At 51.3% G+C, this 27,685-nt stretch overlaps 1 protein-coding gene across 3 annotated transcripts in view; it reads right to left on the reverse strand.

The window, feature by feature from the left end:
• FAM222A (family with sequence similarity 222 member A) overlaps positions 1-27,685 on the reverse strand; it is a 100,976-nt gene that overhangs the window by 25,530 nt on the left and 47,761 nt on the right. For 2 of the 3 annotated variants that reach the window (XM_067539449.1, XM_067539450.1), the window contains one exon: positions 25,032-25,163. The exons of the other annotated variant lie outside the window; for it this stretch is intronic. In XM_067539449.1, the coding sequence (XP_067395550.1) occupies positions 25,032-25,113 (82 nt within the window). In that variant the 5' untranslated portion in view covers positions 25,114-25,163. The remainder of the gene's footprint in view (positions 1-25,031; positions 25,164-27,685) is intronic. 3 annotated transcript variants of the gene reach the window in all.

Below are 27,685 nucleotides of genomic sequence, written 5' to 3' on the forward strand. Positions count from 1 at the left end.
AGGGAGGGTCAGAGAGCAACCTCAAAGAGCCCAGCTACCAAGGAAGTTTGGGGTGCTGCTTCCTTCCAGGATGCTGCCCCTAGACCTTCCTTGAATGGGGACCGTCTTCAACATCTGCCTCTGGCTAACAGGGGCCTGATAAAGCAGAAGGCACTTTCTCTCCCTCCATCCCAGAGCCTCCTGATTACTGAGACGAATTAATTCTCTGCTCCTCCAGCCCTCCCCAGCCTCCTTTTCCATCCCACTCCACTGCCTACCTCTGCTATTGCTGGTTGCTTCCCAAGGGGGCAGAAAAGAGAAACTGACCTGATTTTTAGCAGTTTCACTGAGGCCCAGAGGCTTGGAATAGCAGCAGCCAGGCACCCTGTGAGGGGCCCAGTGCACAAACCTGCAGAGGTCAGGTCATGAAATGGTCCAGAGTCCAGTTAACATCAATCTGCTGCTGGTGGGAGAGCCCTGGACAGCCGGGAAGGAGCTCAAGGTGTCTGCCTGCAGATTCAGCCCCGCACAGAGGGATACTGGGCACTTTCCTTCAGAACTAGCATGACTAGAAAACTTTTTTATTTTTTAACTGAACTTTCAAATCTTGCAGTAACGGATGGCTCAAGCCCCGTCCTTGGCCAGAGAAAGTTCTGTGCTCACCAGTACGGGGTGGATTTTCACTGCCAATGTATTAGAACAACCCATTCAACAATCCCCGTTTCTCTGCCCTGCACATAAGGAACAGATTTGGAATATTTAGTTTGCAGAAACCTTTCAAATAAATAAAACGGGCAATTTAAAAAATAAATAAATGAGACCCTGAAGTAGGCTCCGAATTCCATAGATAGGCACCTACGCGCTCACCTACATTAGAAAGATTTACCTCTAACTATAGTCACACTGGAACAAAAAAAAAAAAACACCCCACCAAAAAATCTCCAAAACAAAAACCCAGCTGTGAGGGGCCAATTATTCTCGTATGAAAGGGCTTATACTGGTATCACTTGCCGTGGTTCAGGGACACAAATAAGCGTTGTCCATATAACCGAGTCAACACTAAGGCGTATGTTGGTATAACTATATCCGCTAAAAAAACCCCACCCTCTAACCTGCAGAGTTAGACTCAATGTTTGTAGTATGGACCAATCCTTAGTAAGAGGTTTGATTTCTGAACAGTGGTGGGCAACCAGCAGCTTCTAAAAGTCAGTACAAATTGTATTGGGCCCAGAAAGAGAAAAAAAGTGATCACCGTTTTATTTTGTACAGCACCCAGCCAGAGGTAGGAACCGTACAGACAACATATCCGGGCTGAGAGTTTCAAAGCTGCCCAAGAGATTGGCATGCCCCATTCCCACTCCAAGTAATGTGAACTAGGTTTCCCTCCTGTGCAGGAGGCTTTGAAAATCTGGTCTCATCCCGGCAGACAACATGCAAATGCAGGGGAAGGGAAGGAGGGGTTGGGCATGAAGCAGCTGGACTTTCACCTGGATGGACACCAGCTACCTGCTACTTCACTAGCGAGGTTTTCACTGGCGTGCGAGCCGGATGGCCTGGTTCATCATGTAGGAGAGAGAGATGCAGCACATTGAGTAATCCCTCCCTGCCTCAAAGCAGCAAAGAGTATCCAGCGACTACGTGGCACTTGTATAGCGAGCGCCTTTCCATTCAAGGGCCTCAGAGCACTTTACAACTGTGGATAAATGCCATTAAGCCCATTTTACAGACGAGGAAACTGGCATGGAGACGGGAAGTGACTTGCCCAATGTCACGCAGCAAACCAGCAGAAGAGCCCGGAACTGAACCCAGGAGTCCTGGCAACCAGCCCTCTGGTACTCAGCACCCTGCCCCCTCCGGGATAGACAGGCTGTTTTATGCCATTTATGCTCATTTTCTGTCGGTTTCAGTGTCTTTTCAGCCCCTTTGAAGTACATTAGTTACTATGGAAACAGTGTCACTGGGATGGGTGGAGCATAGGCCACAAGCACTGTGAAAGTCACTTGATAAAATGGGTTGCAATGCATACCCTGCTTCAATAATCACAGCAGTTTATGCCGTGGGTATCATGCAAACATACACAGTGCGTCTGTATGTGCCATCTTGGCCGACAAACTACAGGAGCTACTACCACACCCGGAGCTAAAGAGCAAAGGTTACATGTAAAAATCATCTGCGGATTAGCACAGAGGGAAGCTGTAACACACACTCCCCTGCAGGTTACTCTATATAATGTACACACACACACGCACAATCCACACAAGTTCGTAACATTTCACATCAGTTTTTCTGAAAGCATTCCTGGGATTTGTTGTACCTCAGGAGTGGGGTGGGACTCTACAGCCTATGTACAACAAAATATTTTAGCAAAACATGGCACGGAAAAGCTATTTTTAAGCAGCTGCTGCTGCAGTCACAACATTTCGCTTGAAGCCCCCTAATGTTGGACCCTTTCCCAGACCCCTCTGTGGTGAAGGTCAGCAACATGGCCTAGAAATAACGAATTTGACCTTGCATAGCTGGGACTCCCTCAGAGCGGCTGGTTCAAAATGAGCACCTCTCAGATGTGTCTGCAGCAAAGAGTAAAACTACTTACCTTACTCACGGCAAGTACCACACATTATTGCAACTGATTAGAGGGCCCCAACTTTCAGATCAGCAAGAAAACGAAATACTCTCCCCCCCCCCCACGCCACAAAAAATAATGAAGCGAACCAGAACAAAAGCATCTCTCAGAGCAGGTCAGCTCTAGGAGCCAGGGGAAAATGCACACTCACTTCAAGGTCTTAAATTAAAACCGCCACAAAAACAGCCGGAGAAATCCATCAGAACAAACCCTGGCGGAAAGCCTCGCACAGCGAAAACCCAGAATCCTTAATGTGCAAAGACAACAACATTCATGACAAAGCACAAAGAGAAGAGCACAGACTTTACCATCCCAAGATATCCATCCATTAACACGTCCTCTTTTTAGGCTGACATGTCATTTCAGACGGGCCTTTTTCCTCCCTTTTATTCTCTGTCTTGAAGAAGCAAGAGGCTTTTCTGAAGCGTTTGCTGGATTCGATCACCCCAGGGCGAGCACTTTATTATCTGCAGTCAAAGCGTCACCACAAATGCCATTCTACACATACACACACACGTGTCACTTTCTATTTGTCTCCTCTGGGAGGTATTCACACTGAGCACAGCGCCACTTAGAGAGAGGAAATGAAAACTAAACATTGCAGGGGGCGGGGGGAGAAGGGTGAGGCTGGAAGGGGAGTGTAGGGTGGGCACTTTCCCTTCATGGCCTTACTAGCAAAGAGCTATTTATCCTCAAAGAACACAACACAGCCATCTCCCCTGCTAGCCACTCCCGAGCGTCCAACCACAGCCATCCATATTCCCGGCCCCCCCAAGAAATTCCAGCTGGCTTCAGCAACATGCCCTCCAAGTTACAAGGGTCTAAACTACAGGGAGGCCCTTACACCTCTCCAAGAATGAGCCTGACTGTACAGTAATATTAAGACACCAACTTTTAAAATCAAAATGACCCGAGTCAGCACTCACAGTGACATCTATAATTCAGGTTGCCTGACACTTCCCCTTGTAAGACCCTGTTTTCAGTTGCTTATAAAGTTGCCAAACTTGAACTGTTTGGGCTGAAATTTTCCTTGCCAGGTGTCTGCCTCCAGCAACGTTTTCCTGGAAAGTTTTAGGAAAAATGGTTCCACCATTTCTGAGAGTGAGATTAAGGAAACATACACGGTTTCGCCCATGTCAAAAAATTCCAACAACTGTTTCACGGAGAAGCTCTATCACCTCCACACTTTTGGACCAGGAACTTGACATTTGTCAGGAGCGCTGCCTTGGTGTCAGGGATGTGCCCTGTGAAAAGCTGCACACATCTGGCTGATTTATACAGGCTTCTGAAAACCGCTGGTTGCACATGCTAAGTAAAGGTCGGTTCGATGCTCCACCCACACAGAGGACAGCGAGCTGGCATTTCTCTGAAACAGCCCCTCCCGGCTGCTGGGGCGGGAGGCAGACTGCTGGGGGTGCCAGGTACCTGAACTGAGAACAGGGACACTGTCGTACATGTACTCCCATGCCTCCCCACCTCTGAAACGCAGGGAGGAGGATAGAGGCAGCCACGGGACTGGACTACAGGGGGGCGTGGGGTACAGGACAGGGGCAGGGGCAAGAGAGAGACAGAAGAAGGAAACAGGCGGCACCAAGGGTTTCTAATTATTAGAGACCACTCCCCTTCAGAACCTGGAAATGAACCCAGCATTCCTCTGCTGTCAGCAAATGCCACGGAACCCAAAGTGCACGTCTCAGTCTCATCTCCCTTTAGCGGCTGGCTCGCCAAAGAGGATAACAGCCTACTACTGCTACAGTTACTCCATTAGCTCAAGTATTACAAGCTGCAGATCTAAAGGTTGACGACACATGTGGGAGTTGGTACGGTTCAATTAAATACTACTCAGTAATTGCACAGGCACAAGAGGCTGAATTCAGGTTACACGGAATCTTTCTGCCTTTTCTCACTTCAGTGTTTGACTTTGCAACCGAAATCATGTTCATTTAATGGAGGGGGTTCTGGTATGTGATAAACAGTAACAGAGAGGAACTTCAGAGGATGTCAAAGGGTTTTGCACACCTTTGTTGAGCCTCCTGGCTCCCTGACTTCAGCATCAGAGAGAGAGGGAAAGAAAGGGATGGGGCAAGCTCTGCAGTGCCTGAAATCAGTAACTAGGGACGTCTGGAGAGAAGCTACTGAACTCAGAGAGCAATTTTGCTGAGGCAGCACTCAAAAGAAAGAGACCAAAATAGCGAGCGCTTGCTGCTAACTGGGGACAACTGGTGTGTGCGATGGAGGGTAAGCATTTTAGGACGAAATCCAGGCCCCACTGAAGTCAATGGCAAATCTCCCACTGATTTCAAAGGGGCCAGGTCTTTGCTGATGAAGTTCACACAGCAAGTTCCTGGCAGAGTTGGAAATAGATGCCAGCATCCAGACGGCCAGTTTCCTGCTCTAAACAATATTGTATCCATAGAAGGACCCCCAGAACGCAGCAGCCTTTACACAATTGCTATTTGTTCTTGGTGTATTTACCCTTCAGATATTGTGCACTGATGTTATTACCCTAGTGAAAAGCACACAACGTCTCCAGGTCCAACCCTGCCCACAGACAGCTGACTCTCATTTCCCCAACATATTCGCTAGTCACCTTGGAGTGACTGTTTTTGGTTGTTAACTCGCCATGCAGATTCAGTATTTGCTGTTTAATCACAACTAGCCAGGACAGCTTGAATTTTGGTCCCAATGCCTCATGACCCCTGATGGCATGAGCAGAATTCAGACAGATTAGGAGCTTCTTCAAGCCCTGCTCCGAGGGTTTTGCATCACACAAGGAGAGGGACTAGGTAAACAGACTTAAAGAACTGTAGGAACCTTTGAACCCTGTCCTTTGGGGCCATACGTGCCTTCCCCCAGGCACTGTTGGGGGCAAGGTGGGGTTTGAAACTGGCACAAATACTTGCCCCAAGTTTTGTGTGGCATCTACTCCGCTCTAAGAGAAATTTGGGGCCAGATTCGATGTCGCTGGAAAGTCAGCCCGGCACCTTTGAGTTCACCTCTCCCGCTCTCTGAAGGAGAGCTCCTGTATGTTGTGCCTGGGAGCTCTCTGGGGGGCAGGGACTGTCTCTCGTGTGTCCGCGCACCACAATGGGGCTCTGAATTCGACGGGGGCTGCTAGGTGCTCCCACAGTATAAAGAAGAATAAACTAATGGTACCTCTGCAAGCTGTGCCGAAATTCCATGCTTACAATTACCAGACGCACATTTAGGGCATTGTACAAGCAAACACACTCATCCAGGGAGAATTCCCGGTCACACTTTTAGATGTTATGACCCTAAGGGACTGTGCCTTTGTGGCCCGTTTTGCACAACGCAGTTACAATGCTATCTAAACAATGGTGTATCGTACAACTCCCCACACGACAAATGCACGAGCCAGCAGGGTGCAGGGCAATGGCTGGAAATTCACCGAACTAAAGATTCTCTGTATTTTATACTTACGCACCCCATGGGGTCAGTGAATTGGTTTCGCTGTCCCTGGTGTGGGGGGAGGTTGGACTAGGTGTCATCCATCTCCTGCTCCTAGAACACCGTCCTGAGAGCCATTCTGCCCAAATTCTGGGGTCAGCGGGCCTAGATTGACAACAGATTCGTCTCCTTACGTCTCCCAGGAATGCCTCAGAAGAGGAACGCGGCAGGGCGCGCGCCCCCAGTGCACTGAGATACAGGTGACACCACGAGTGCTGCAAGCGTTCAGGCTTCGGCACCACACCCGGCTCCTAGTTTTAAATATTTAATCCGTGGTAAGAGATGCTCCCGCTCTCTCGTATCTGCAGGGCTCCCTCTCTTTGGGGGCTGAGCTCCCACCGGGTCTATTTCAAACTGAGGAGTCAGAGGGTGAGGGGAGAGGAGAGAATCAGCCCAAGCTGTCCCAGGGCAGGGCACACGCACAGCCTGTTCCCAAAGAGCAGAGCTGGGGCCAGGAGAGACGAGCGGTGGCCAGGCCGGAGGTAGCAGGGCAGCGGAGGGCCGTTCCCCCCAGCACCCCGCCCCCCACCCAAAGGCCTGGGCTCAGCACAAACGGGAGAGACAGCGGTACGAGCCGCGGCTGGCGCACCAGCAACCGTTGTCAGAACTCATTAGGCAGCCGGGGCGGAGAACAAAGTGCCCGGTGCCACGAGGGGGATTTCGCTCGCTCGGAGATTTACACAAATTAACTTCACAGCACGTCTGGAGTGTTAAGATCAACAAGAGCGACAGGAGAGCCAGGCAGAGGAGCAGGCTGCCAGATGGGATACCCGGCCCCCGGCTCCCGCACCCAGCCTGCCCGCGGCCCAGGGCGTGATGGGAAGGCAAGGCTTGTTCCCGGGCTGCATGGAGTCTCTGGGCCTCTCCCCGCAGAGAGAGACCGAGCCTGGCCTCTGCGCTCACACCCATTTCAGACCAGTGCGACCCCACCACCTTCCACGGAGCTCCCGGATTTCCACCAGTGTTGGTGTCAGACAAGCAGGCCCATGGCCCCAGCCCTCCCGCGAGCCTCTCGCCTGGCCCAACAGTAACAGCCCCTGTTCCATAAGGAGCGAAACCATTCTCCGTGCCACGCAGCAGCACAGATGCTCCTGGGCCTGGGGGCACTGGGGTGGGGAAAGGGACCTTCGCAGCACGAGAGCCTCACAGGCCAAGTCAGCCCCAGCTGATGGCTGTGCAGCGTCTGGTTCAGTGAGCCGCAAGGCAGCGCCCCATTGACAGGCACCCACATCAGCATCACAGATCAGCCTCCCAGTTGGCCAAAGACCGGCTGGGCACGGGGCACTAACTGCGCCCCAACTCCTGCCGAGGTTTGCTCTGGCTCTGGGTTTTGGGGATCCCTTCAGGTCCCTCCCACTGCACAGAGGAAGCTTGCGCTGCTGCTGCCTGTGCTGCTGCCTGCAGAGGTGCCAGCCCTCAAATCCATGGGAAGAAGTGACCAGACCACATGGCAGCCATTCTCTCTTCCAATCCCCCCAAACGCCTTCCTGCGCCCGGCTCCTGCTCCAGGCTTGCGGCAGAGCGCCCGAGACGGCTGGCTGCATCCACAGCGGACTGGGAGCTGCTGCTGTCACAAAGCCAGGAGAGACTTCACAGCGGCCGGCGGGTCAAGGAAACCGAAGGGCCCCGCAGCTCGCCTCCGGCGCTTTCCTGCCCCTCTGTTCTGTCACTTAGGAGAGACGCTCTCGCATGAGCTCCGATTAATATTTGATCCGTTTAAAGAGCCTGGCTTTTCATGTCAACGGCTTCCCGCTGGTCAGCGCGGCCGTGCTGCAGCTGGGGCGTTACCGCAAAGCTGCTCTCCTCACCAAACCATCCCTCCCTGCGGGGCTAGGGAACAGAGCCCTTCCCTTACGGCGGGCCAGCTCCTCGGCCTGCGAACCTGGCTCCCACAGCTCTTGGCCCCCGCCACGACAACACGGAGCGAGGCCTGGTGAGCCGGATCCCGCCCAGAACCCGCAGCCGTCGCCAGGTGCGCCAGTTAGCACGGCAAAGCTACGGGAGGCCTGAGAAGACACCTTCCTGGTGTGAGGGAGAGACAAGAGGGCCTGCCAAAATAAACACCAGGAAAAAATAAAGAAAAAGAAACAAGGCAGGAAAGGGCAGTGGGGTAACCACCCCCGGAGGGGCCAATTCTCTAGCTGGGATGTGTGTTAAACGCAAAGGGTGAAATCCTGGCTCCACTTAGGTCAATGAGAGTTTTGCCATTGATGGATTTCACCCCAATATTCCTCATCTTCCTGCTCCAAGCACCCGCTCTGCCCTCAGCACCCAGCCACCAGCTGGCAGGTAGATGCGATCTGGCCGTACAGCCAAGCGCACCGGGAGCTGTGTCCCTGCTAATGCCTGGAGCCGGCTGGCTCCTGGAGGTAATTGGAAAGAGGGGCAGGGATAACGGGCTGTTTTATAGAGGAGAACAGAGGCATGTCAAAGGGGAGGCAAATGAGGTCAGGCACCTTGTTAAGCAGCCTCAATAAAATGAGACTTCATTGGTCTGCTCCCAGGCCAGCTGCCCCCTCCCTGTCCGCTGTCCAGAGCGACAGATCTGCTCCCCCGAACACACCGGGAACGTAATGGATGTGAAAAACCCCAGCAGAGCAGCCAGGTTAGCCTTTCACACACACATTGCACATGCTGGGAGCAGGAGCGTAGCTCCAATGGGTTCCCCTCCTGTGGATACGGGAGGGCTCCAGAAACACAGGCAGACGCTAATGCAGAGCCAGGGCAGATTGCAAATTAGGGGTGTGAGGGTAAAAGAGAATGCCAGGGCTGGCCAGCCCTGTGCTTCTAAGGCAGGCGCTACCATGTCCATGCAGCCGGCTGGCCCAGCACCTGTGCTTCCCTCTCTGCAGGTCCCACAGCCTGGACGCTCACTTGAGGGACTCAGACATCTGCCTTTGCTCCTCGAGTGACCGGCGGGGCTGCGGGACCTGCACAGAGGGGAGCAGAAGCTCCTGGCCCGATCAACCTTGGCACTTTCTGCCTAAATCTCCAGCCAGCTGCCCGGACGCGATGGCATGCCAAGCGTTGCACGCTGCACAGAACGGGGACTTGAACAACTGCCTTACCCGCAGTGAGAGCAGGGGAGCACGCACGGCTGGGAGAGGTGTCAAGTGCCATCTAGTGCACAAAGCCACAGAGGGCCCTATTCTCAGAGTTAACATCAAATACCCATTTCAGGCACCGAAATAGGGATTTAGACACTGAAGTCGGACGCCTGGGCCCTTTATCAGGGACGTATCAAGCAGGGACCTAGGCTGCATGCTCGGACCCGGAACCAAATGTCCCCCACGTTAGAAGGGTTGGCAGGCCCCGGCCCATCTCCACCGGCTGAATGGGCCTCCATCACCCCCCGGCCCTGGCTCGATGTACTGTGCTGGCGTCCCTTATCCATTCCTCTCACACAAGCACACGTGACCCATCAAAAAGTTGTTTTGCCGCATTTCCTGGCAAAGAAAGTGCATGTCAACAGCACATTTTGGGCAAGGCAGTTAATTGAGCTCCTCTTTACAGCCCCTATATAAATATATAGAGGTAGCATTAACCGATCCCTTGCAGAAGCTGAAAATGAAAAAATTAATCTTATTTCACTCTTGTGTAACCCTTCATGAAATTAAAATGATATTTTATGTGTGTACAAAAGCGGGGCTTTGCTGCAGCTCCTTTAATGAAAATGCCCTTGGAATAAGTAGAACTGTGTAATGAGAAGCCATTAAACGTGTTTTTATCCCATATGCAATTAAACAGTTTTATCACTCAGAGGAGAGTTTCCATTGGTGAGTGTCAGAGCAAACACTGCAGCATCCAGGGGACGAGGAGAGAACACAAGCTAAGTTTTTAGGTCCAACTGAATTTTCATGCTTTAATTACTCCTGTACGAGGCCCTGGGCTATCCGTCTCCCGCTGACTTGCAGACTTCCTCTGTCCTAGCTGCTCTTCTCAGAAAGTACTGGCATCACAAATGGTAAAACTGAAGCTAGAAGACAGGATAACGAGTAACGCAAGATGCTGCAGAAGCACAAAGTGCTGTCTTCCTTTTCTCTTTTACACAGAGCCTTTTCTCTAGCAAAGATCCCAAAGCACTTTCACAGAACTAGAAACAACCATTGTTCCAGCTGCAATTGCTTAACACCGCACCAACAATGCTATACCACTGCAGAGTTATCACTGCTCATGGTTTTATTACATTTTTTAAGGCACCAGCTGCTGGAGTCTTGTGATTTGAGAATTTCAGCTTTCGTTTTTAAAAAAGTCACTTTTTAGCCCTACTATTGTGGAGAAAAAAACTCTGATTTTAAGATTGGAAGAGACCACTGTGATCCTTTAGTTTGCCTTCCTGTATACCACAGGCCATAGGGCTTTCCTGAATTAATTCCTGCTTCGCATCCAATAGCTGTGATTGGACGAGGGCATATCTTTTAGAAAAACTTCCACTCCTGATTTTAAAAAAATGTTCAGTGATGGAAAATCCACCACAGTCCTTGGTCAATTGTTCTAACGGTTAATTACCCATTAATTACCCTCACTGGTAAAACTTTGCACTTTATTTCTAGCCTGCATTTGTCTAGCTTCAACTTCCAATCATTGAATCTTGTCATAGCTCTGGCTGATGGACTGAAGAGCCCTGTGTTATCCATCCTCTGTTCCCCACACAGGTAAATACAGACTATGATCAAGTCACTGCTTCACCTTCTCTGTGTGAAGTTAAATAGATCGAGCTCCTTCAGTCGTTCTTGTGGCTCTTTACTGAACCCTCTCCAACTTTTCAACATGCTTCTTGAGCTGTGGACCCCAGAACTGGACACGGACACCCACAGCAGCAGTCACACCAGTGCCAAAGACAGAGGTAAGACAAAATGCCTGCTTCGAGATCCCCATTGATACATCCAAGGTTTGCATTAGCCCTCCTGGCCACAAGCTTTGCACTGGACGCTCATGTTCAACTGATTCTCCACCATAACCCCCAAGTCTTTTTCAGCATCATTGTTTGCCAGGACAGAGTCCCCCCTCCTGTATGCATGGCCTACGGTCTTTGTTCCTAGATGTATCGATTTATATTTGGCTGTATTAAAATGCATACTGGTTGCTTGTGCCCAGCTGACCAAAGCAATCCAGATTACTCTGTATGAGTGACCCGTCATCTTCATTATTTACCACTCTCCCAATCTTCGTACCATCCACAAACTTCAGCAGAGATAACGATGTTTTTTCCAGGTCATAAACAAAAATGTTAAACAGTGTAGGACCAAGAACCAATCCCTGCAGGACCTACTAGAAACACAGCCACTTGATGAGGATTTCCTGTTTACAGTTACATTGTGAGACCTTTCAGTCAGCCAGTTTTTAATCAATTGAATGTGCGCCATGTTGATTTTGTATTCTTCTTCTTTCTTAATCAAAATGTGTGGCACCAAGTTACTTGCCTTACAGAAGTCTATTACTTCGATATTACCACCTTTATCAACCTAACTTCTAATCTCATAAAAATGATATTGAGTTAGACATCTATTTTCCATAAACCCACGTTGATTGGCATTAACTAACTTTTACTCCTTTATTAGAAGAGTCCCTTCTCAGCTGTTCCATTATTTTGCCTGAGCCTGATGTCAGGCTGATAGGTAAATGAGATGACCCAGGTAATAGACTTTTTTTAAAATACAGGAACAATAGCTTTCTTCCAGTCCGCTGGAGCTTCCCCAGTGTTCCAAGACTTGTTAAAAGTCAACATTAATGGTCAGAGGGCTACTTGGCCAGCTCTTTTAAAACTCCTGGATGCAAGTTATCCAGCCTTTTGATTTAAAGATGTCTAACTTTAGGAGCTGCTGTTTAACATCCTCCTTAATTACTTTGGGAATAGTAAGTATTTCTTCACCATCATATGATATGAACCCATCTGACTTTTCCGCAAATACAGAACAGAAATATTTATTGAACCTCTATTGAATACTCTACCTCTTCTGCATTATTACTGACAATACTACCATTTTCATCTAATAATGGACTAATACCATCATTAAGGTTTCTTTTGTTCCTGATAAAATCCTTCTTATTGCCCTGAACTCTTCTGGCCACAGAGCTCTCCTTGTGTTCTTCTGATTCCCTTATCAATTTTCTACAATTTCTAGTGTCTAATTTTATATTCATCACTATCAATTTCCTCTTTTTTCCATTTCTTACTTACCTATTTTTTCAAAAATATTATAGCTGCTTTCACTTCCTCTTTAAACCAGGCTATTTGGTTTTTTAAACCAATGTAGCCTTTTCTCTCATTTGTGGCTTTGTGATCATTCAGTGAAATCTTCTAAGAAGTTCCCAATTATCATTCACATTTTCCAGATTAAGTTCTTTCTCCCAGCTGATTTAGCTAATTGTTTTCAGCTTCGTAAAATTGACCCTGAAAGCTGGAAAAACAACCCCGAAGGCAAAAAAACCAAATGATATGAACCCTGCTTTTTTGTGCGTGGTTAAAGTCTTATATCTTTTGGGCTCTGAATCAGGGTTTTTGACTGCTTGGAAATGGCAATACTGCAGCAGTTTGGGACAGGAAGTGAAGCACCAACTGTATCCTCCTGGATCAATCCGCAAAGCCCCATCCTTTAACCTGCACTCCCTTTCAAGGTCCTTATCTTGTACTGTGTTTGGTGGAAAGTTTGACAGGGAAGCTGAGTGTCAAACAGGTTGAAACCCATCCTATGTAAGAGCCTATGCATATCTTAAACTGAGCACAAACAACTTCTGCAAGATTTCTCCGCTGGGACGCATTCCACTACTGAATAACGAAGCTTTACCCTGGTAGGAGACAGACAGATGCATGCAGGAGCAAAGCACCTTCCGTCTTTATTTTAAAATACAACCGACGAACAGTCTGATCCTCGGTCTCATTTTGTTACTGTTTTGGGGGTTTCATATCTAGTTCCCTCCTCCCCTCAAATGCTATTTCCTGCAAATCAAAATAAACAAACTGTGAGGATCCTCCAACAGAAGCCAGGATGATGGCTCTCATTAGCATTTTAATAACACACTCGGAGCGGTGTTCAGAGCTCAGCACAGGCCAGCATAACCTTTTAAAACGCAGCTCTTACGCCCTCCCCAACAAACTAATGCGCGGCATCCTTAAGAAGGCAGGGAAATGCAAAGTCACCCCCACGGCGAGTCCGGTAGCATTGATGATGCATAGGCCCCCAGCCTGCTAGAAGAGGTGAGCAGGTTCTAGTGGGCCAGCCGTGCAATCCAGTCATGCTACACCAGTGTTGACTGTAAAAGGCGGCGTTTGATGTTAGCACGTCAAACCCCTTTGTTCCTTGGCAGGCTTTGGTAAACAAATGGCGCTTGTTATCTCATCTTTCTAAAAAGCACCTGCGGAAAAAAATAGAACCTCGCTCAGCAAAGCACTTGGCGTGCTGGGAGCAGGTGGGTTTATTCCACAAATCTTTGATGCAGTTTGTTCAAAGCAAGGACACGGAGCATCGCACTCTGAAGACTGCTCTGCCACGTCAATACTTCGAGCTACTCATTTCTTTCTGTTTTTTGCTTCGCTTACCCTTCCTCCGCCCCTTCCAAGCCACAGCGCATGCAGCAGAACCTGCTAGCCACCAGTCTGACAAGACTTCGCACTTATCTAGCGCTTTACATCTTCAAAGCCCTTTGCACACCATTAACTAATGAACCCACACAGAACCTCTGGGAGGTGAGCATTTTATAGCCTCGTTTTTATAGACTGGGGGAAACCGAGGCCAATGGTTAAACAAGCTGCCCCAAGGGTCTTCCCCTCTTAGATCTCCTGGCTCCCAGGACAGTGGTCAGACCAGCCTTCTCTCCTCTCCAGGCTGGGGAGCTGGAAGTCCTACCGAGTGTTTCAAAAGCAGCAAGGTAAAAGTTGCAATTGCAGCTGCAGTTCAATCTCTGCTCAGAGCAGCGAGGCCCTGTGATTGAAGATATGACACCATCTGAGCCTCTACTGGGTTGGCCAGAAAGAATCTGAGTTTTCATTTAATTACAAATGATCAAAGCTGTGACCCACAGTCACCGCTCACACTTTGAAAAAGCCTCTTTCTCATTAACATGCTCCATGTCAGGGGAGCTATGGGCCCAGCTCTGCCCTGGGAGCTGAATGTGGGTGCTGCATTACCTGCGGATGACAATACAGGAGGCTCTCCAAGTTTGCCCCCTCTCCCCAAATTAGCAGCCTGCGCCACTTCTTTTTGCAGTCTGCGTCTTACCAAACTGGGATCCCTTGGGTTTGAATACAGCTAATTTGCTCTGCAGTAAAAGGCGACCTGGCCAAGGGGTCCATCTGGTTAATCAATAATCAATCTTTTCCATGAGGCCTCTTTATTTTTAGACAGCAGTGGATAAATAAAAATATTTAACAGCTCAATAAAAGGGGCATTTCAAACAGGCACAATAATTACTCCCCTGGATGGGCCCTGCATCTCCTGTGCAACCTGCTGATTCTTTCGCCACTTCTCCACATGCAGCTTGACAAGGCTGTGTTTTATGCATGAAACATGCAGCACCAAAGGGAAAAAGAAAAGCTAACAGCCCTTCCCCCCCACAGCCTCTCCAACATGTACCCCATTTGGAGTGCTCAATCTCTGCCGCCACTGATGGAAGTGACCTTTCTGGACAGAGTCACACAGAACTTCAACTTCCCTGCAGCAACAGTGCAGCTGGGAATTACTAGCTGAGACTTCGGCTGTCACAGCGTCCACAAAGAAGCTGAAAGAGAAAAGCACCAGTGGAATAAATCCTGGCAGAAATAGGCTCTTTAATTCCTTCCCTTGACTTCTCTTTTAAGTCAGCGTGCGCTGAAAAAACCCACCCTCAGATCGCCACATGTCCACTTTGCACATCTGTCCCTCTCCTTCCTTCAGGGCTGGAGGTTCTGCTCTTTGGGACAGCGTGACTGCCAGACACCTGGGGTTCTTGGCTTCATACCGTGAGCCGTGCCAACAAAGCATCAAAGCGGCATCAACCGCTGAGCTGAGGACTTCAGAAGACAGACTGAAAACCTGGGCCTGATAAGCAACCAAAATCCTTTAGTAGCTACACAAAGGCAGTTGTGTCAAAACCAGGTGTGCACTGAAATTTCTGAAAAGTCTTTTAACACAGGCATGATCTGTGCACAGCTCCTGTCAGCACGGAGCTAGCTGCCTCCAGGACCCAGCGGAAACGGAACTCGGCCATCAAGCAGACATCAAAAGAAAGAAAGAAAAGAAGAGACCACATTGGGGCAGGAGATGGGCAGAAATAAACGTGCTCCACTGAGAAAAAGTTAGCTGGGCAAGATGTGGCTTCATGGAGCAGCCCAACCGTCTATCCCAGCCAAATGCCTGCTGCAGGTCTTTCCCTGAGCCACGGGAGCTGTTCTGTGATCGGATCCGCCTGGGCCCATTATTATTTATTAGATCAACAGCACCCCGTGCTCTCATGGGCCAGGGCAGGCAGATGCAAGAGGCTCCTGTTGGGACAGACACGCGCAGAGCACTCCTCCAGGCCAGGGCCACCAGAGCAGCAGTGTCCACCGCTGAGAAGTACCGTATCGTCTGTTCAGAGCCCAGGGTGTGCTCGGCTCCAGACACAAATCCAGGAAGGCGCCGTGTGCAGGGAGTCAAGCCGGTGGAGCGGAGAGCACGACGGTCTCCCCGGCAGACCAGCTGCATGTGGGGGAGGCAGCGGGGCCCCCTTCATTTAGGTGATTCCTTGTGACGTATTTTAGCAGGGCTGCGATTCGTCTCCCCTCAGCACGGAGGTGCCAAATCTCCCCAGCCTGGCCCCTAGCGTGACCAAGCCCATCGGTGCCCAGTGCGCTCGGAGGGAATAATACACCACCAGCGGGAAGGGAGCATTTCACTCCCAGTCTGCACAGCAACCAGTGGCAGGGGAGAAACCGGCCCAGTGCCTGGATACTCTCTGCACAGCAATACACAGCACAGTCTCACAAGTGGCCAGTAAAGCCCTAATTGGCCTGGGACCTGTACGTCTGAAAGACCACGTGCCCCTCCCCCCTGGTCGCGGGGCTCCCGGGTCAGGAGACCCGGACCTTCACAGCAGCCTGCAAGACCCACTTGTTTTCCTAGGCTGAAAGGGTGTGGGTGGGAGAACGGAAGATCTGACCTGCTCCTGGACTAGTCTACCTGTAAGTTACTGAACAACCTGTGATCAACCAGTACACCCAGGTCCTTCTCTTCCTCTGTCACTTCCAACTGATGCATCCCCAGCTTATGGGGAAAGTTCTTGTTATTAGCCCCTAAGTCCATGACCTTGCACTTTCCACTATTAAATTTCATCCTGTTTCTATTACTCCAGTTTACAAGGTCATCCAGATCTTCCTGTGTGATATCCCGACCCTGCCTGTATTGGCAATACCTCCCAACTTTGTGTCATCCGCAAACTATATTCGCACACTCCCACTTTTTGTGCCAAGGTCAGAAATAAAAAGGTTAAATAAGATTGGTCCCAAGACCAATCCCTGAGGAACTCCACTAGTAACCTCCCTCCATCCTGACAGTTCACCTTTCAGTATGACCCGTTGTAGTCTCCCCTTTAACCAGTTCCTTTATCCACCTTCCAATTTTCATATTAATCCCCATCTTTTCCAATTTAACTGATAACTCCCCATGTGGAACCGTATCAACCACCTGACTGAAATCTAGGTAAATTAGATCCACTGCATTCCCTTTGTCTAAAAACTCTGTTATCTTCTCAAAAATGGAGCTCAAATAGGTCTGGTACGATCCACCTTTTGTAAAGCCATGTTGTATTTTATCCCAATTACTGTTAACCTCGATGTTCTTAACTAATTTCTCTTTAAAATTTTTTTCCAAGACCTTGCATAGTCCTGAGGTCAAACTAACAGGCCTGTATAGTTACCCGGATCACTTTTTTCCCCCCCCTTTCTTAAAAATAGGATCTATGTTAGCAATTCTCCAGTCATACGGTGCAGCCCCTGAGTTCACAGATTCATTAAAAATCCTTGCTAATGGGCTTGCAGTTTCATGTGCTAGTTCCTTTAATATTCTTGGATGGAGATTATCCAGCCTCTCCCCCCCCCCAGCAATTTAGTCCCATTAAGATGTTTGAGTTTGGCTTCTACCTCGGATGTGGTAATTTCTACCTCCATATCCTCATTCCCATTAGCCACCCTACCACTATCCCCAAGATCATCATTAGCCTCATTAAAAATGGAGGTAAAGTATTTGTTTAGATATTCGGCCATGCCTAGATTATCCTTACCCTCCACCCCATCCTCAGTGCTTAGCCGTCCCACTTCTTCTTTCTTGCTTTTCTTCCTGTTTATATGGCTATAGAACCTTTTACTGTTGGTTTTAATTCCCTTTGCAGGGTCCAACTCTACTTGGCTTTTGGCCTTTCTCACTTTATCTCTACATGTTCTGACCTCCAAGAGGTCGCTTTCCTTGCTGATCCCTCCCATCTTCCACTCCTTGTAGACTTTCTGCTTTCTCTTAATCCCGTCTGAGACACTTACTCATCCAGTTTGGTCTACAACTCTTGCCTATTTGCTCCGATCCCTCAGACAGAGACGAACACCTACAAGATCTCCCTAAAACATTCTTAACACTCCAATACCCACCTGCGGAGGTGAAGAAACAAATTGACAGAGCCAGACGGGTACCCAGAAGTCACCTACTACAGGACAGACCCAACAAAGACAACAACAGAACACCACTGGCCATCACCTACAGCCCCCAGCTAAAATCTCTCCAGCACATCATTAAGGATCTACAACCTATCCTAGCAGATGATCCCTCACTCGCTCCAGCCGTGGGAAGCAGGCCTATCCTTGCTTACAGACAGCCCCCACCTGCAGCAAATTCTCACCAGCAACCATACACCATACAACAAGAACACTAACCCAGGAACCGATCCCTGCAACAAACCCCACTGTCAACTCTGCCCGCACATCGACTCTAGTGACACCACCACAGCAATGCCCCTCTGCCATGTACATTGGCCAAACCGGACTGTCACTATGCAAAAGAATAAATGGACACAAACCAGACATAAAAAATAGAAACATCCATAAACCAGTCAGAGAGCACTTCAATCTCCCAGGACACTCTGTAGTTGACTTGAAAGTTGCTGTACTTCTACAAAAAAAACTACAAAAACGGACTTCAAAAGAGAAACTGCAGAGCTGGAACTGATCTGCAAACTTGACACAATCAAACTGGGTCTGAACAGGGACTTGGAATGGTTCTCTCATTACAAGAAGTAATTGTCACTGTTCATACATTCTCACCTCCTGATCAGTGGTTGTGAATAGGCCTCAACTACTTCCCCATTGTTGTTTCTTAGCCTTGGATACGGATATATAGACCTGCCATTTGATTTCTATTCCTTACATCTGATGAAGTGGGTTGCAGCCCACTTATGCCTGCAGAAATTAAATTTGTTAGTCTTTAAAGTGCTACATGACTCTCCTTGTTTTAATTCTTGCCTCTGAATTTTTTCCCCTTCCTTGGGATACAGGCTTCAGATAGTTCCTGCAACCTTGACTTGAAGGAATTCCAAGCCTCCTCCACCTTTCGATCCACCTCTCCTCTGAGTCACTTGCTGCAGGAAGCCGTGTTGGAGGAGTCAGCAAGTGGTGCCCTGCCCTTTGCATTAGCGCTGGACGAGGGCCCCAGCAGCGCTGCTAAGGGGGTACACGTCAATGGCGTTATTGTCTTTCAGACAACGCGTATCGCCAGCTGACCACCGAAAGCTGCCTGGCGTGCTGTCCCAGTGCAGAGGTGTTAGCCCCAACAGCCTGGCCTAGCTCCAGCTTGGAAATTACACTCAGCCTCTTCTAAAATTACCCAGGCAGCCTCAAGAGGATGTGGGAGGCCCCTCACTCCTTGATGGCTTTTGTGATCTGTTTACTAAATAATGCACTGAGACCACAAGTTCATTTCATCCCGCCCATGAGGCAGCCGGCAGATACTAACAGTGCGCGGTCCTTATCGACCTGGGCAGGAACTGAGCAGCAACCTAGACGTCAGCCATTTACCAGCCTCCGAAGCTGTCCAGATGTCCCCGATTTTATAGGGACAGTCCCGATGTTCAGAGCTTTGTCTTATAGGGGTGCCTATTACCCCCCACCCCGTACTGATTTGCACACTTGCTGTCTGGTCACCCTAGTCCAGCCCCGCCACTTGCTATGGTTCAGGTGTCCCCGACAATCTGTTTCTAATGATTATTGTTATTTTTTTTTAATATAGAAAGCGAGTGCCTTGCTCAGGAAGCACTCCATAACTGAGCTAAATATTGATCCCCACCAATTACAGTTGTGCACTTCCTGCTCACACCACCACAGATGCACTAACAACCCCAGCCTAGCAGCAGATGCAAGAGCATCTAAAAGGAAGGCACATATAAAGTGACATTTAATTAAATATAAGCCATTGCTACATTACTGCAGAAAGCAAGGGAAGAAAAAGGGTTGGCCACGCTGAGAGTGGTATTATTTGATTTATAATTTAAATAAAGCTCAGAGTTCCTGTAATGCACGGAGAATAAAATCAAAGGGGCCCAGCCTGCTGAAGGTAATTGGATGTGATATTTTCCGAGGACGCCTCCTTTTGCAGTGCATCCTGCTCCGGAAAGGGGGAGAGGGGCGATGTGGAAGGCCAAGGCATTTGCTTGCTGAGCTGGCTCCCTGCTGATTGCCTGCACGAAAGCTGGTTGCCCGTTCAGGAATTTTCTCCTGCTGCAAGTGATCGGCCTCGCTCCTCCTCGTTCACCCACTCGAAATCACGATGCTGAGGGCCCTGGCCAGGCAGCCAGAGCAGGCACTAAGTGGGTACAGAGGGAGGCAGGGACAGGTAGGCGACAGCTCCTTCCCACACAACTGCTGCTTTGGCCGAGGAGATGCGCAGGCGCCGTCGGCTCCTGGAGACGCGGATGAGAAGCCAAAGGCCCAAGAAGTTCCGCACGCAGGATCTCGCAGCAGATGAAGCATGGGTCTGGAGCAGACACTTCTCTCTGCTGTGGGAAAGGATGCCTCTGGCCCCCTAGCCCGTCTCTCCAGCCTCATCTCAGCCTGACCCTTCGCGCGCGCTGGGGATCTCAGCCCTCGGAGCCACGCGCTCCAGTGAAGTCCTGCGCAGGGTCTGGGCAGATGTGCACCAAAGGAAAGAGCCCCCTCCCTGAGGCAGCCCAGGGCCCCGAGACGGCACCCACCCAGGCCGCCCTCTGGGTGAAACGAAAGGCCAGAAAGCCTCAACTGAGACGCTCCAGTCAAGCTCCCGGCTGCCCCTCGCCGCCCGTAAGGCATCAGGAAATGGAGACCTTCTGAGCAGACACTTGCTGCCAATTCTAGCCCTGAGAGAGCCCCCTCGCCCCCACCAGCAATTCTCTTCTCCCTTCAAACAGACAGTGCTACAGTCCTCAGCCTCAACCCCTAACTATGCTCCCCCCCACCAAGACGCTTTCAGAAGCAGGCCCCAGCGCCCACAGCCTGGCCGCGGCTCCGTGGCACATCAGGGACATGCCCTGTGGCGGGCAGGCAGACGGCTGCACCAAAGAACCTGCCCACCACCACAGCGGATCAGCGTCAGGGTGGGCTGCCCTGTGGCCGCGGGAGCCCAGGGCTGTCAGCCTGGCACTACCATCCCCAGGAGAGGGAAGAGGGGAAGGCCCCGAGAGCACTGGGGGAATGGGGTTCTCTCTTCCAACCCAAACGCACCCCTCAACCCCCCCCCGCCTCGTTTTATCTCCTTCCCCCTGGCGCTGGGGCTGCCTGCTCGAGACACCCCACTGCGAGCCCCCTGATTTTAAAGGAGAAGAAAATAAATCACCCTGATGAGACAGAGCAGCCGGCAAAGGGAAGCGCTTCCCAGCAGAGGGGCTTCGCTACAGCGGCCTCCCATTCCTCCTCTGTGCACGTAGCATCCCAGGGTGCAGAACCGCCCCGCAGCCCTTGGCCCCCCATCCTCCCCAGTGCCTGCTACGGGCTGAGAGGCAGCTGAAGCCATTTCGCTGCTCAGGGCTGACGGGCTCATGTCAGCAAAAACAGCAACGCTGCTGAGGTGCGGCATTTCAGAGCATTCCCAGCAATGGGACCCCCACCGAGTCCCCCCGTGCACCAGCTACGCAACTCACGGAGCACGGGTCGCTTTCCAGAGGCCATGGGGGAAAGGGACAAAAAGCAATTAACTAGCGAGTGAGAGGGAGGGAAAAACCCAAGGTGGGGCCGGAACAGGGAGGCCAGGGCACCGGGGCCAGAAACGTCAGCGACACACGCAGCTCCCAGCGCAGGCGGGGACATTAGTCAGCTCACCTTTTACGTGAAATTAATACAAAAATTAATCAGAGGCGCAGGCAGGATAATAGGGTTTCACAGTGGTGCTGGGCCAGGCGGCCGCCGTGCCGAGAGCCAGACTCATTTAATATCGACAGAAACAATGCCAGAGGACAGAAATCAGACCCATAAAGATAATTACTGAGATACTCAGGAGCAAATTAAGTAATCAGAGGCACTTCTAAATTGTGGCTCGTTTTAAGAGAAGGCTATCTTTTCCGATTACCTAAGCAGGCGTTTAGCAGGAGGCTCATCTCCCCCACGCGGCACAGGGCTGGGGCTCGCCTTCCGTTCTGCTTTGCAGGGCTTTGCACACCTTTCCCTCCTCGCTCACCACAGGTGCAATACAGGAGGGGAAAATTATATTCAAAACCAGATGCCTGACCCTGGATGTCACCTGCAATTTACTCTGGAATAGCAGGAGGCCAGGAGGAAGAGGGGCGCGCGGTGTTTTCCTATAACGAGTGGAAACATGCCGTCAGCTGAGCTCTGATTCAGGTGACCTGGGCTGGTGGGCGGGCACAGGCAGCAGGCGCACTGCAGGGCAGCAGGCTAGGAGGAGATTGTTGCTGAGAGAGGACACAGGCGCTCCAAAGTGGCGGAACGCGAGGCAGCGGCCCGCAAGTCAATTCTCTCCTGCCCCCCTCAGACCTCGGGGGCCCGGGGCTGCAGGAGGAGGAGGACCCGGATCAATAAAGCGAGCGAAAGGGACAAGCGAGGCCTCTCCCCAGTAAAGAGCTGCGAGCAGAGAGACGGCCCGTCGGCAGATCACACACCTGCCTGTGCCCAGCACGGCTGCCCGAGGATGGGGAGGACACAGAGCAGGCTGCTCATGCAGTTATCGGGCACAGGTGCTGTCCTTGCACTGATCTCTCCCTCCTGGCATCCCCAGGATGCTCCCTCTGTCAGCGCCTCCCGGATTTCCCCCAGAGAGGGCAGAGCTGCACCCCTACGTGGCCAGGGCTATGGCCCCTGACGGGCCCTCTCAGCAGAGCGGTCCAGGACTGGGTGTGCACGGAGGTCACACGGGGCTCTGGCAGAGGGTCGCTCTCTTTCGCACATGGACGCCTGCACCTGCCCCGCGGCGGTCCTACAGAGAGGGCGGGACTTTCGGGAGCCCTCACACCAGCACTGCGCTCCGCAAAGCGGCCAGGCTAACGGGCCTCGCCCCTCGTGCGGCCATGCACGCCGCTGCGCGGGAGGCAGAAAGGAGGCTCTGACTCAGCATCGGTCACACCTGCTCTGCATGTGCACAAGTGAGGTGTGAGCTGATGGAGAAATCAGGCCCAATCACAGCCCTGGGGAGCCAGGGAAGGTCCCATTCAGCTGCGGCTTGGATCTGAAGTTAGGCAGCCACTGCACCTATTCATCCGATCTCTCGCTCTGTGACGGCCTCTTAGCTGGCTCTTATTACACTGAAAACATTTGCAACGCAGCCCACTAACATTGGGCCACCCGGTTCCAGGTACCTGGGTCATCCCGCCATGTGACTTCACTCAGGCCAGGACACCTGGTAGCATCTCACAGAAGACTGGGTGCACAAAGGCCTAATTAACACCCCCACCTTCCAAAGCGCCTTGGTAATTTAGACACATTGTAGATGAGGGCTCATCCCCCAGCCTGGGCACCCGTGAGGCAGAACAGACTAAGGCCCCCCTCGCTTGTGAGCCTTCTAGCCCCCCAAGTGGATTGTGCACGGATCAATCCACTAGAGAGGCCCTGTGATTCCTGGCACAACAAAAACTGCAGCATCACCTCTGCCCTGAATGGGAGGAGGAGGAAGGCGATGTCTTCCCAAACCTTCCTTTCAGCACCCTGAATGGGACTTGCCCACTGGTCCTGCCTAATGCTGCAATCAACGCATTTCCCAGGATCAGCCTCTATGTTTCAGGGCCCCTCTCAAACAAGGCAGCTTGCAGACGCGCCTGCAGTCAATTAATACTGGAGAAGGACGCGCCATCACCAGGCCCGCCCCAGCGCTAGCCCCCACGGCTGTCGAGGAAAGGTACTCCTGAAGCCCTGCACACCCTTTCCCTTGAGCCTGACTCAGGTCTCCTGACTGGCCCAGCAGAAACGTAGCTCATTACCCAGGAGCGACTGATTAGGAATCATTTTACAACAGCAACACTCCATTTCTTTCCGGACACTGATATGGAAAAGACCCGAGAGACGCTATAAACTGACACAGGCTCAGCTCTCGCAGCACGCTGACCCATCAGTGGGCCGGGCAGACACAGCCCTGTGAGAAAGGAGAGGCTCCCACGCTTCCGGGGAGCTGAATCTTCCTGTTTTGGCAGAGAAAGCAGCTAAAATACTCCGTGGGGAGATCCCATGGCAGCCTTCTCCACTGGAGGGCAAGGAAAACACTGCCGGGGTATTTCCCCTGCAACGCAAGAGGAACAACGAGAGACCAACATGAACCGAAAAACAAAAGGGGTCTTCAGAAACACAAAACCAGCTCATGTATTTTGAGGCCAAATGAGCCCACTGCAATCTCGCTTCCCTGAATTAATTCCTGAGTCAAGTCCGATAGCTGTGGTTGAACTAGATCATATCCTTTAGAGAAGCCATCTGATCAGTTCAGATCCCAGCCGCCTCGACTTAAAAAGGCAAGGGAGAGGGAACGCCCGGCACTTTGTCCAGAATATATTTAGTTGTGCTGGGGTGCAGGGGTAGAGGAAAAACGAAAACACAGATCATTAACCAAATACCTTGGGGCTGTCACACTAACAAGCAGAGCTTTAAACAGTTGATTTGTCTTAAAAATCCAACTGAGACCAGTAGAAAAATATCCACTCCCCTCTTTAAAACACACATTCATCACTGGAGCATCTTAATGCGTCTTTCCCAGCCGGAGAGGTCAAACCCGCCTGCTGAAAGCAGGCTCATTAAATATACATTTAATCATGGTTTGGATTGAGACAAAGGCTGCTCGAGACAGGTGCTTTACTGGAGTGACCTTTTGGAACCCATTTTAATGTAACTAGTTTACAGCTTATCTGAAAGGCCAGCTCATCAGCAACAGGCGAGCTAGAGCAAAACTGGGAAAAGTAATTATTGGGAGGGGCAGGGGGAGGATGGGTTAGAGAGATTTTAAGGCGGCTTCAGAGCAGGTGTCTGCCACAGCGCTTTGTAGACATCTGTGTAAAATGTTCTGAAGTTCGACTTATCAACCAAAGCAAGCCAATTTAATTCGCTTATCGCGTCTCTGTCCCGCTGCCCCTCCCGCTTTTCCTGTTCTTTTTAATTATCAGTTAAATACATGTCTTTTTCAATGAGACAAGACGAATCAAAGCAGCAAGCAGGCAAATGCTTCCCATCAGGCAGGAAGGGAGCTGGATGCGGGCTGCCTTCCATCTCCCATAGCGGGTGGGAGATGCACAACACAGAGAGGAACCTCGGGGCGAAGGCGCTCGAGGGCGCGCCACACAACAGGGTGCTGGGAAAAGACAGCTCAAGAGAAAACGCCTGAGCTTCCTAACCCCCGGTTCCTGCTGTCTAAGCATGACGCCTGGCAGCAAAAGGAGGTTGAAAGGTCAATGAATAACCCGGTGCCAGGAAATGAATTGGGGAGAACAGTCAGTGAAACAAGCCCCCTCTCCATGCGCAGCATACACGGGCCCCCTGGCAACCCCCCGACAGGCCGCTGGCACTTACACTTCCGCGGCTCCAGGGTCTTGTTTGGACACGCGAGGTGCTGGGCTGGCGGGTTCTGGGTTCTCTGGAGACAGGCCAACATGGTCCAAGCGGTGGAGGGGGCAGCTGGAGTCACCACTGCAGGCCCTCAGGCTGTAAACAGGCAGAGAGGGAAGGCATCAACAGGTGAACGGGTCGGCCCTGGCGGCTGAACGTCACGCGGCCCGTCGTTTGCCAATGAGCTTAGTGGGCGGCCGGGAAAGCCAGCCTGTGATTTAGAAAGAGGGCGTGAGGGCTGGGCAGCGTTCATCACCAGTCCGGTGCCTACGACTGGCTCAGACATCCCCTGTCCACGCTGCCTTTTCTAACCGCCATGGAAAATCAAACCTTGAGCAACGCGTAGTTTTAAGATCGAAAAAAAATTGTTTTTCATGTCCCTCCCCCCTCCAAAAAGTCCTTCCTACCCCCCCAAAAATGTTTGTTTCTTTCCAACAATTTCCACTTGCTATTTCTGCTGGTGACACACAGCTGGGCAGCACAAGACACAGCCACACGACTTGCACAAGGCAGCTCCAGAAGAGTGGGCTACCCCAGATAACAAAGGGTGAAAGGAAGACAGATACATACTAATGCCATTCCCACCTGCCCCTTAATCTAACCATCATCAGCCAGCCAGCTCCTTGCAGGAACTCTGGCGAAAGCAGAGCTCGAGGAGGGATATAAACGAGAAGCTGGCGTCAGTTCCTGTTCTGCCTTAGAGCTGCAGCCTGCATCCCCAGAACAAGCCGCTGCCATCCCGGCAACATGCAGGTGCCAATGGCAGAGTGTGGGATCCTAGCAGAGATCAAACCCTCCGTTTCAAGAGCGGACTGAGGGGAAGCCCACACTGAAAACCACTTGGGTCCCGGCGTCCGCCAGCGGTGCTCAGGCTGGCCTCGAAATCTAGCTGACAAGAGTCAGAGTGGGCAGGTCAAAGTCAGCTCCGCCAACGGTTTGCACATTTGGAACTAAGTGTGCATCCTTCAGGAGCCTCGACGGATGGCATAAATTGTAACTAATGCCTCCTGATGGGCTTTCCCTGCCTGGAGGGACTCTTGGACTGATGTTTCCTTCACAGACAGGGTAAGTAGAGGTTGACATAAGAAAGCCAGGCTACAGTCTCCGTCCTTCCGAGGCAGAGTCTCTGAGCCATTACTCCCTCTGGTTGAAACGTACTGTCGGCTGGATATCACAGCCCGTACATCACATTGCTCAACTTTTCGTCCTGGAAAGGAAAGTCTGTCCCCGTCGCTGCTATTCCAGGCACAGAGGGGACAGTTCGTACCACCTTGGCATTCCTCCAACCCAGACCTCAGCAGGGCTTCCTCGAGGGAGCGCCACTTGCAAGGGCAAAGGGCTGTGCATGGCTACAGGGAAGAGGTCTCAACCAGCTGTACGTGCATGGGGTTATTCTGTGTATTGTGCATGTACAGATACGCACAGATTCCTCCAGACTGTAGCGCGCATGCAATTCCCCCCGGTACCTGCAATATCTTCCTGGAGAGAGGGCAATGGAGTGCACGCTTTCCGGTTTCCCAGTTTCACTTTCACCCTTCAAAATATTAATCCCAACCATGGCATTTCAACCTGGGTATGCCCCGTTTACACTAAGCAGGTCTCCCTGCTCGCCAGCACCGCGCGCTAACCGGCCAGCGCAAGCTATCCCAGCTCTCTGCGCCAGAGCAGCATTCCCACCGTCTCCAAAGCATGCCAGCTGCTGTACCGACAAATACGATCTACCCACCCCCCGACAAGTTTACAAGGTAACTTGTAATAAAGTAAAATTAACCAACCCCCTCCCCGCGCCAGTCTCCGGTGCCTTCTACCCAGCAAATCAAAGCACTGCACCAGCAGTAACGGACTAGCCCTGTGCCCCGGGAGCAAGGCGAGAGTTAAATGCAATAGGGTGCATTGGTATGCAATTTACAGATGAAGAAAGTGGGGAGAAGGGGACAGACAGTGAGTGGGTTGGGACCAGAACCTGGGAGACTCCCCCCCCTCGCTGTCTCCTGAGGAAGTTGCTAGAGAATTCACTCCCTTTGGCCATGGAAATCCTTATCGTCTGTGCATGTGAAGGGAACCTTTCCTGGACCAGTCTGCAGTGGGTTTCCCTGGCCACGACCCGATGCTCATCTGAACACTGGTGTGCAATGCCAGGGCAGCTGCCAGCGATCCTCCCGGCAGGCTCTGAGCGCATGTTCCCAGAGGAATCCCAGGGACTCTCTGGGCGGGAAGAGGATGATCAGGCAGAGCATCTGAACGGCAGGTAGCAGAAGGCACCAGAAATTCCTCCAGACCAAAGCCTGGCCACACGCTGCCCCTATTCTCTGCTCACGAACTGCACCCCAGCAGGCTTTGCCGACAGACTTGGGAGGCACACCAAATGGCCTGCAATCTGCGCTGGATAGTTCTAGCACTGGGGAACCCCAGGGGCGGCAATGGAAGAACAACAACTCCCCTTTTGGTTATTTCCAAAGCAGCGAGTCATCACAGGGCTAGAGCCGCAAGCCGTGGGAGCCGAGCTGCGACGAAGGAGAACGACCGTCCACCAGCAAGATCACAACAGGGGATAAGAACAATGCCGCCATCACGGACTTCCAGCTACTTCTCCACGGGCCTCAAGACCAGATGGAGGA

Source organism: Emydura macquarii, unplaced genomic scaffold, assembly GCF_026122565.2.
Source record: "Emydura macquarii macquarii isolate MOO-44397 ecotype Brisbane River unplaced genomic scaffold, CSIRO-AGI_Emac_v2 contig_554, whole genome shotgun sequence".
NCBI lineage: Eukaryota > Metazoa > Chordata > Testudines > Chelidae > Emydura > Emydura macquarii.